Source organism: Bos mutus, chromosome 11 (assembly GCF_027580195.1).
Source record: "Bos mutus isolate GX-2022 chromosome 11, NWIPB_WYAK_1.1, whole genome shotgun sequence".
In the NCBI taxonomy this organism is placed as follows: domain Eukaryota; kingdom Metazoa; phylum Chordata; class Mammalia; order Artiodactyla; family Bovidae; genus Bos; species Bos mutus.
Window position 1 is genome coordinate 38,355,331 of NC_091627.1, and position 11,179 is coordinate 38,366,509.

General features: G+C 46.0%; 1 protein-coding gene across 1 annotated transcript; it reads right to left on the minus strand.

The window, feature by feature from the left end:
- Positions 1-692: 692 nt before the first annotated feature.
- PCBP1 (poly(rC) binding protein 1) lies at positions 693-2,379 on the minus strand. The gene has a single exon (XM_005893597.2). It carries the CDS (start codon positions 2,147-2,149, stop codon positions 1,079-1,081), a length of 1,071 nt encoding a protein of 356 aa, XP_005893659.2. The 5' UTR covers positions 2,150-2,379; the 3' UTR covers positions 693-1,078.
- Between the last annotated feature and the right edge of the window lie 8,800 nt (positions 2,380-11,179).

Consider the following 11,179-nt stretch of genomic DNA (forward strand, 5'->3'; position numbering starts at 1 on the left):
CATTGTTTCTGGATACACCACTTGGCAGGTGTAGGAACATCCTCTGACAGGCTGCTTGCCACAGGTGCTATGCTCGACACGTGCGCCCCGCTGGTACCATCCCCCTTCAATCCTGCTGCCCAAACACCACCCTCTATGCCTACCACCACCCTGCAGCACCTACCCTCTCCCAAGCCCTTAGACCCACCCTAGCCCCCTTCCCTTCCCCCCTCCTCAGCCCCTCCCTTCCCCCCCAGCCCAGCCCTTCCCTCCCCCACCTTTTCTCTGGGCCCCCCAGGCTCCTCCCACCTCAGAACATTTTTTTGTTCCTGGCTAAGAGTTTTGCACATGGGATTGGGGGTGGGGCTGGGGCCGGCTGGACTAGAGGACACACTACCATTCATCAGAGGTCCTACAGAATGGGCATACTCTTCCAATCCGAGAAAACCCTCATGTTTTTTCTACCAGAGAAATGGGCAGAGGCCTCTCTCTGGAACCTAGCTGGAGGGATGTCACTCTCCAAGAGAGCCTTCCATCTCTGCAAACACCCCAAAGCAGGCCCAGCCTGCCGGGTTCCTTTGTTGGGATGAGAGGGAATGGAATCTTACCAATAAGATGAAAAGGGCTGGAGAAAATACCAGGAACGGGCCCACCTCTCTTCCTACAAAGGCCTAACGCTAAAAGGGGAGGAAAAAAAAGGCACCAACAAAGAGTTTAAGATAGCAGTTCCCAGCTTTTTCAAATATGAAGCATTTTTTAACCAATCCATTTTTTAATTCTTAAATTCTTGACATTACAGAACTAAACTGAAATTTATTAACATTCCACTCTTACATTTCTTATCGACAAACAGAAATAAAATTCATGAGCCAAAAACCCAAAACAAAACTAAAAACAGGGAAAAGCTTATAAAACTAAATATGGATCCCAGCATTAACAGCTGAACAGAGAATGTGATTTTTAAATTCTTAGCGGATGATAAAGTTGTGGAGAAACTGAACACTTACAAATTATTTAAAACCTGGAATCACTGACCAGAAATTACACAGTTGGATCATGGGAAAACAGCAGAAAGGGTTATGAGAGAACCTACACTGTTCTAGCTGCACCCCATGCCCTTCTCAGAAGAAAGCCTGGCATTGATTAGATATTGGGCCAGACTAATACTGGCAGCAGAACCAGTGATAGTAACCTGCCTACCAGAAGAGCCTTCCACTGGGTTGGCAATTTTGATCTGGGCCCCGGACATCTGGCGGATCTCATTAATGTTGGCGCCTTGGCGCCCGATTATGCAGCCAATTAAGTTATTTGGAATGGTGAGTTCATGGGTGGTTTGAGTAGATGCATCCAAACTTGCCCAATAGCCTTTCACCTCTGGAGAGCTGGAGTCAATTCCGGCGAATCCGGTCCCGCCGTGCATCATGGCAAAGTGAGACTGTTGTCTTGCCACCTGGTTCAGCTTGGCCAGATCGAGCGGAGAAATGGTGTGTTGTCCTTGAATCGAGTAGGCATCTAGAGGTGGTCCCTCCAGGTCATGGGTGGCGTGGGGGTAGCCCGCAGCGTCGCTGCACCGATCTTGGCCGCCCGCGCAGATGACTGGAGAGCTGGCCGGCATGGGCTGGTACGGAATGGTCATGACTCTCCCTTGCGGAGACTGGGAGAGCGTCTCCAGCATGACCAGGCAGATCTGCTTGACACACTCGGTGACAGACTGCGGCACGCCAGCAATGGTGATGGCCCGCTCGGTGGAGTTGGGCAGCATATCCCCCGCCACCTGGACCTGGGCCCCGGTACTCTCGCGGATCTCTTTGATCTTACACCCGCCTTTCCCAATCAGGGAGCCGCACTGGGTGGCCGGCACCACCAGCCTCAGGGTGACCGGGGGCCTGCTGGCCGCCGTGCTGTTGGTCATGGAGCTGTTGATATCTTCTTCCAGCTTGTCGATAATCATAGCGAAGGCCTTAAAGATGGCATTGGTGGGGCCGGTCAGAGTGATGATTCTCTCCGGGCAATTCCCCTCCGAGATGTTGATCCGCGCGCCACTCTCCTCGCGGATCCTCTTAACCGACTCCCCTTTCTTCCCAATGATGCTTCCTACTTCCTTTCCGTGCATAAGCAGCCGAATGGTGAGAGTCACATTTAGTCCACTTTCAGTCACACCGGCATCCATGGCGAGCGGCGGGCGGCGTTCGGGGGAGTTGGGCTCGTTACGTGGTCAAGTCTTTGGTGGCTGGCGGGGGGAGGGGAGGTGTAGGCCCAAAACTGCCGGCGCGAGGCGAGCGAGGGCCGCGGGAGCGAGCGGGCGCGGGCAGGAGGCCGCGGCGTCGTCGCAGGGGCGGGCGGCGGCGGCGGAGGGGGCGAGCGGGGCCGGGAGCGGCGGGCGGGCGGGTGGGCGAGGGCGCGGCGGTGGCGACTCCGGCGGCAGCCTCGGCGGTCTGGGCGGGGCGGGAAGCCCGCTTTCAACCCCGCGTACCCTCTGACCCCGGAAGTGCTTGCTGCGCAGGACCCTTTGAAAAAAAAATGAGGACCCATCCTTTTTAGGTCACAAGATTGCGCCAACCCCAATAGAGTAGTTTTTCAAAACCCTCTTAATAGGCTAGCATTGAAAATAAAGCACCGGTGGGCAGAAGCTGTGATTCCGGCAAAATTTTAAGACGAACATGTATTTTATTAACCCCAGAAGGCGCCGGCAGACGTTTGGAAATGGCAATGTTGTGCTTGGGAGCGACACATTATTTCCCGCCGTACAAAAGCGGTTTGAGTGCGGAGCGACACAGACAGCCCTGGCCGTAACTGCAGGCGGCTGCTAGGACGCCGCGGGTTTAAAACGTGCGCGTGAAGAGACCAGAGCGCATGCGCAAGGGTGTGGGGAGGACGGGAGGGGCAGCCGCGGTCTTCCGGGGGGGAGGGGAGGCGAGACGAGGCCTTTGGGGCGGGCGCCCGCTCGGACGGGCACGTGGGGCCCCTTCGTCCTCAGCGTCCGGGCGCCCCGCGCCAGTCCCCACCCCCGCCCCGGCCCTGTGGCGGCAGCTGGTGGGGAGAAAGACCAAAATCATCCCGCGCCACCGCCATCAGAGTCGCGGCTGTGGTGATGGTTTCTGGGAAGTGCTAGAAACGGGGCCATAAAGAGAATGGCGTCCATTTACATAATGCTTTGTCTGCATTTTGCAACTCTCTTCGTTAAGCCCGCAGAAACCCCACCTCCTACGCTGGTGTCGTTTTAGTCGCTGCTGCCTCGTCACACGTTTAAGACAATGGCGTGCATTTATCCGGGCTCTTGGGGGGGTTCCTGCGGTTTCCCCCGCGAGGGTTACGCTCCCGCTGCTGCCTTTCGGCACCTTCGCCGCTCAGCGCAGCCATCGCGCCCGCGCGGTCCGGGGGCGGCCCCCAACTGGGCCCGCCATCTTGGAGGACCTTTCCTGAGGGTGTGGAGCCGAGCGGCCCTCCCGCTGAGGAAAGGTCGCTGGGGCCGTTGGTGCGCCAGTTGTGATTTCTGCCCGTTCCCTTTTCCTTCGGTTGAGCCAGACAGAACAGGCCGAGTGCGCGGCGTGCTTTAGGATCCTTTAGGGAAAGCGGCTAACGTGGCGGTGCCTCAGTCCCCCGCCCCCTTCCCCGCGGGGGTGGCCGCCATATTTGCTGAACACAAAATGGCGACACGTGTCCTGGATTCGTCGCCAACGAAAAATTGGGGTCGCCCTGAAAACTAGAATGGGGCCCCCTCCCACCCCACCCACGGTATGGGGCCTTCTCCGCGCAACGAGTGCTGTGGCCAGAGTGGGTTGAAACCGCGTAGGCTGGTCCCAACCTTAGCGGGGAATTTTATTGTTTTTTTAATACTTATTTGGCCGTGCCAGGTCTTAATTGCGCCATGTGGGATCTTGAGTCTTCATTGCAGCATACAGGATCTTTTAGTTGCAGCATGTGGACTCATTTCACTGACCAGGGCTGGAACCTGGGGCCCCCTGCATTATGAGCAGAGTCTTAGCCACTGGACCACCAGGGAAGTTCCATCAGCGGGCGAATTTTAATACATTTCTCTCATTAGTTTGCAATAGCATCGCGATTATAGAAAGTAGGCAGCATATCCAGTCCCTAGCTCGTTATGTTTAATAATGAATGGATAAGTGGGGGCGCAGTATCAAAACATTTAGCAATCACTAAGGAATGAGATGCGAAATTACTGCTTTCCTAGACTTATAAGATAGGCTGTTGTGCTGGAGAGAGAAATACATGGTATTATAAAGTTTCTTCTTTAAAAAAAGCAATTTCCATGAAGCGTTTAGGATACCTATGACCTTTTCCATAGGCCAGCGTGGCCAGTGAACCTCAGTTTACCTCAACTGTTAACTTGTAGACTAGAAGGGAAGGACATTTTTTGTGCATTTACCAGTGCTAGATCCTCGGCTAACCGTTTTACTGCATACTATCTTTTTTACGATGATTCTCTGAAGTACGTGTTCTCTCTTTTTTTAACAGATGAATTCATTTAGGCCCAGAGAGATGAAGTGACTAATTGAAGGTCACACAGTGTCCAGGATGGATTCCAGACCTTCTGATACACTTATTGGTGAGCACATTTTCAAATTTTTCTTCTAAGTCAGGGTTTTAGAATTTAGATACTATTTGGACGTTCAGGTGAGCTTGTTATTTAAAGGAACCCTCAGGTAACTTCTTGATGCATAGTCATCCCCTGTTTGTATCTGTTTGGGAATTCCCAGTTTTTCCTGGTGTGAGCTATGTCTGTAAGGGGCTCAGATGCCTTTTTTTTTTTTTAATGTGTCTGGATGAGGCTAGAGAGAAGGAAGTGATTCAGCCCTGCATGAAGCCTCAAGTATCTGTCAGTCCGGCCTGGTCTGTGGCACATTTGAACTTACCTGGCTCTGTGGGAACAAACAGTTTCTTTGTATGACTCATTTGCTTCCTTCAGCTACACATGGGCATGACTTCCCCCTTCCCCACCCCAACCTCCACCCAGGTGAAAATAAATAAACTTAACTCTGGCGCCAGGCCTCCGTTTCTTCACAGATATTGACTGAGCGTGACAATGTTAGATAAATTGCGGCCTGTGGACTTTTCAGTTCATTGTAACAACTTGGGGACCAAGCAACAAATATGTGCCTAAATAGGGCTGTGTTGTGTGGGTGGAGAGAAGTGCTTTTTGCTTCTTTTCACTTACACCGATCTGGTGCATTAGACTCTCCAAAAGGCCTTCATGTTACCATAGATAGTCCCACAGACAACTTTAATAGATAGGTACATAACAGTCACAATGACAGTCACAGCACTAAGTGCTTACTGTGTGCCAGGCACTATTTGAACTTTTATTTTGTTCGTTATTTCAGTGGTTCTCACATTTTTAAAAGCAAACCACTATGAAAAATATGTTTTGCATAATAACTGAAACATATATACACATTTATATGAAGAAATGAAAATATTTGCAAAAACTACTTACTCATACTGCATGCAGTGTACTCTGGTAATTTCTGTTCTCTACTTTTAAAAGAAGGAGATGCATGTCAAACTAAAGAGATAAAAACCTTGTTAAAACATAGGAGACAACAAAAGGAGTAAATTATAATTTACAAAGTAATTATAATCAAGAATTATCCTAAAAAAAAAAAGAAGAATTCATGTGATTCAAAGCATTCTGATCCTCTGCCACCTGTTTCTTTTCCCTAAAGAAAATTTTATCCACTGGGTCTTTCTTCCCAAGACTGCCCAGTGGAGTGAAGTTGCTCAGTCATGTCCGACTCTTTGCGACCCCATGGACTGTAGCCTACCAGGTTCCTCCATCCATGGGATTTTCCAGGCAAGAATACTGGAGTTGGTTGCCATTTTCTTCTCCAGGAGGTCTTTGCGACTCAGGGATTGAACCTGGGTCTCCTGCATTGTAGGCAGACGCTTTACCGTCTGAACCACCAGGAAAATCATAAACGTTTTCTTCCAGATGTATTTCTTTAATCTCTTCATGTCTGAATATGTCTGGGACTTTACTTACCTTCCCAACAAGGCCTTCCGTTTCCCAGCTCTCAGCACTGACCTCTTCAGAGTCTTATACCCCTTCCCTTGGATAGCCCACATTTAGCTTTTGATGAAATTATAGTGTGTCTTGCTGTTGGTAATGCGTTGTATGGGCCTCAGGTGTTTTGCGTGACCCTGAGATCAGGCAAAGAGGGCACTGGACATGGGAACTGGTGGCTCTGGCCCCTAGCTCCAGCTCTGCCACTGACTGGCTTTTGGACTTCTACAATCAAGTTCATTTATCTGAGCCTCAGTTTTCCCATCTGTAAAACAGGAGAGTAAATGCTGTCTAAGGCCCCTTCTAATTCTGTCCAGATGATCTGGGTTATTTACAAACCTCCCTGGGAGGGAGGGTTGTGTAAATGTTTTACTCATGTACAGTACATTCTCCACTTCCTTCCTCAGACCTGCACTATCTCGTGGATATGTGAGTGAATTCCACACCTCCCATTTTACAGATGAAGCCACTGAGATACAGAGGAACTGACTATAAATAGTCACTACCCCACCCCTGGAGCCTCACATGACTCTTCCAGGTTCATTAAAGGGTTTAACAAGGTTGGGAAGGTGAGTCAGGCTTTCACTTTGGAAATTGAAACATAGAATTTTTGCTTCCTTTGACCTCACATAGATATGTTATATAAAACTTTTCAAAGTGTTATTTAATCATTACAGTCAATTTTGCCAGTGAAAGACCCATCTTTGGATCAGAGTAGTCAAGCGACTTGCCCAAGGTTACACAGCTTGTTAGGGCCTCAGCTGGTGATCTCGATTCTTAATTGTGGATTATTCCTTTTCTTGGCTTCTCATACGGTGTCACTGACTTTAACACATGGGATAACTTCGTATTAAATTCAAAATGTTTTCTATCCAGTCATTATTTTTCTGTCCCAGAACATCCAATTCGTTATGTTAGGTTCCTGACACTTTTGGTTCAAGAGGCTGTCCTCTCTCTGGTTCTCTAATGTTTACATTTGTGGATTTGGGAAGTGGTGAGAATAAGACTTAAGTTCTCTTGGGGCAGGGACTACTTTTTTCCCCCTCTCCCCAACCTTCCTGGTCCAGCAACTGTTCTGTAGCTTTTAATATTTGCCCTGTCAACACACAGCATTTTCCCCCAAAACGTGACTTCTTTTTCTCTTTCTCCTTCATATTTAGCTTTCCGTTTCTCTTTTATTTAAAATTACTGTAAATTAAGAGGGCCTTTCCCCTGTTACTTTTCAGGATACTATACAGTGCAGTTTAGAAACTTGTCTTACCCACTGTTAGTAACAATTTGACCTCATATGCGGGTAATCCTCCATTGGTGTTAGGGAATCAGTGCTTGGTTTCCTCAGAAATAGGAGAAATCTGTTGGTGTGCTTTACAGAAGCAGATCTGTTGGTGTGCTTTACCAGAATTGGCCTAAGTTCTTCAGTTGGACAAAGCATTGCCCAAGGATTCCCCAGGGTCACTCTAACCGAAATGCGGCCTGGAGAACAGTGCAGAGAAAAGTTAAAGGGGAAATGAGAACGAATGCAAATACAAAATGTAGAATATGAGGAAGGAAAAAAAGGTAGGAGAAGGAAAGAGAGAAAAGAATAGGGCAGAGAGAAGAGAGGGATACAGAATCAGTGGAAAGGAGGTGAGAAGAGCGATCCAGAGGTCTGTTAACCTCTCCTGTGGTGTGGGACAAATCAAGGAAGAGCAGCTAGTATAACTCTTCCTGAGTTGATCTTTTCTTATTCTCTGTTTCCAGTGTCAGGTAGGGGAAGTTACTTTGTTTCTGCTATCAGTTGGAAATGTGATTAGATGCCAGTAATTTTATATTATTTTATTGAAATATAGTTGATTTATAATGCTGTGTCAGTAAGAAACTTTTGTATATATATTCTTTTTTTATTCTTTTCTATTATGGCTTATCACAGGATATTGAATATAGTTCCCTGTGCTATACAGTAGGACCTTGTTGTTTATCCATTCTGTGTATAATAGTTTGCATCTGCTAACCCCAAACTCTTTTAATTCATCTCTCGCCTACCCTGCCTCCCTCTTGACAACCACAAGTCTGTCTTCTGTGCCTGTGAGTCTGTTTCTGTTTTGTAGATAGGTTTATTTTTGTCATATTTTAAATTCCACATGTAAGTGATATCATATTGTGTTTGTGTTTCTCCTTCTGACTTACTTCACTTGTATGATAATCTCTTAAGTCCATCCATGTTGTTGCAAATGGCATTATTTCATTCTGCTTTATGGCTGAGTAGTGTTCCATTGTATATGTGTACCACCTGTTCTTTATCCATTCAGCTGTCAATGGACATTTAGGTTGATGCCATGTTTTGGCTATTGTAAATAGTACTGCTGAGAAGTTAGCGATGTATATATCTTTTCAAATTACACTTTTGTCCAGATATATGCCCAGGAGTAGGATTGCTGCATCATATAGATGCCAGTAATTCTAATATTAGCCTCCATTCACCTGGTTTACTAAGGAAACAATTTACAAAATCATATAACGTATTTGAGGTAAAAATTTCATGTTCTTTCATTAGGCAGATACTTACTGATTGCTTGATATGTCCCAAACACTGAGGCTATAAAAATGAATGAGATATTGTCCCTGCCCTCAGGATGTTTATGGTTTGAAGAGATAGATGAGTAAACAGATTCAAAGTGTAATGTCTTAAAGTATTGGGATACGAGTAAGCTTTGGTGCTTACCAAGCTATGGTGTTACGGGTTCAGAGGAAGCCCTTGATTCAAGCCTTGGAGAGGGAATCTGGGAAGGCAGCTTGGAGAAGTTGTCATTCACTCTGAGTCCCAAGTTGGTAAATTGCATAGTGAAGGGCAGGGAATGGTATTCCAGGCAGAGGGAGCAAGACCCCAAAGGCATAGAGTTCAGTCCATTCAGAAGTTGTAACCATTTCACAGAGACATGAAAGATATTTGCATGATTCAGTTTGTGGTGATTATTGTTTTGCTGTTTCAAAATGTAGATATTGAGACTTGTCTGTGTTCACTAGAGCACAGTTAAAAATTCTTATTTTGTAGCAATAATTCTCTTTTAAGATGAAGACACTAGAAGTCACATTTCCTATCTAGAGATTTTAAGGTCAAAATGTAGGTAAAGCAGAGCTTTTGAATTAGCAAATAATGATTAACCCTTTGTACAGTAAAAGAAAGCAGCTGCAATGGACAGCATATCCCTTTCTCATCCAACTTTTGGATTTTTGTTTTCTTTTGTTTTTAAAGGGTAGTGTGTGGACATTTAGGGTCTTTGTTTAGCTGCTTAGGATGTTTGGGTTAGAAAGTAGAGAAAGGAGTTCAGGAATAATTGCTACTTATGGCAGAACAAAAGAAATTTGTTTGAATAGCTCATTTCTCTGATAACACCTGCTGAGCACAAGCAAGACTTGGTTAAGGACATTGTTTCAGAGAGACAGTTACTTCAACCAGATAAAAAACATTTATTCACCATTATTCACTGTGTAAAGTGTTTGGTGTCCATACTAAGAGCATTTAAGAGTTTTTTGAGATGTGGATAAAGCTGCATTAAACAGAAACCTTATGTGTATTCATTGCACAATACTGGGATTTAACATAGATTAAAAGAAAAAAATGTGTTATGCATGGTTTAGAGAAGAATGCTTAGAATATAGTGCGTGTGTCCATGGTTGTTTCTCGGTTCTCTTAATCTCTCAGCAGTATTTGACCCTCCTTCCTCACTAGTTTCATTTTGCTTTTAGGATTCTCCTCCCTTGGTTCTCTTTCTGCCTCTCTAGCCCCTTCTTCTCAAATTCCTATGCAAACCCCTCCCACCCAACACATACATTTTTTGGCTGATTTCTTTCTCATCTCGTCAGCCTCCAATGATGGAGTACTCAGATCACTCCTTGGATCCCTCCTCTGTGTACACTCATTTCCTAGGTTCTCTCTTTTAGGAATTTAAATACCATTTATACCTTGAGAATGATAAAGTATATATTACTAGATTAAATGTCTTCCTGTGAACTCAAAGAGTCTAATGTCAGCTGCCTACAGGGTAATAGCTTCTTGAACTTAGTGTATTCAATACATTAACCTTGGAACTTCTCTCAAACCTGTACCTATGTCAGTTTCTCCCCACCTCAGTTTCAGTTTTATAGAGGGCTCTTCCTTGACTCTATTCTCCCCCCACCCCCTTTTGGGGGAGCTGTGTCACATGGCATGCAGGATCTTAGTTCCCCAACCAGGGATTGAACCCATACCCCCTGCACTGGAAGCATGGTGTCTTAACTACTGGCCCACGAGAAACGTCCCTCTTGACTCTCTTTTTTCTCTTTCTTTCATCATCCAATCCACCAGCAGGTCCTATGAGCTTTACCTTAAAATACATCCAGAGTTTGAACACTTCTCACCCCCTTCCCTGTTACTATTGGAATACAGTCTTCCTCCTTTTGCTCTTGGTCCCTGAGTCTGATCTTAACAGTGACTAGAGTAATTTTGTTAAGTGTATATCAAATCATGCCACTCCTCTGCTGAATACTGTCCACTGAGTCCCACCCAGAATAAACACTGAAGTCCTTAAAGTGATCCACATGGCCGCGTGGGATCTTCTCCCAGCGTGTATCACCTCTCCCAGCTCCTCTGACTTCACCTTCTACCACTCTCCCCTTGTGCTCTGGCCACACTGGTCTCTCTGCAGTTGATCCAGCATGCCACGCCTTGGGACCATGGTAGTTTCTTTTTCTGGAACACTTCTTCCAGATGTCATATGGCCTCCTCCCTTGCCTCCTTCAGGTTTCTGCTCAACTGTCACCTAATCTGTGAACCTTTCCTTGGCCATCTTATCTATGATAAAAACCATCTCTACTCTCTGCCTTTCTTGTTTCCCTTCCTGCTTTGTTTTCCTCCTTAGAACTTATTTCTGTTTGATATACTGTTCATGCATTCATTATTTAGATATTTTGAATGCTCCCTACTGTGTGCCAGGCACTGTTTGAAGAGCTCTCTTCTATAGTTTAATATTTGCCACCCATGATTAGAATGTAAATTTCACCCACTTTTTTGTTCTTTGCTGTATTCCCACCTTCTAGAACAGTAGCTAGCACATAGCAGTTGAATGAATAAATTTATTCATTTTTAAACAGAAATGTATTGAATAAATATTAGTAGAAGGTTGTGTACCAGATAATGAGGGGAAGATCTGTATGAACAAG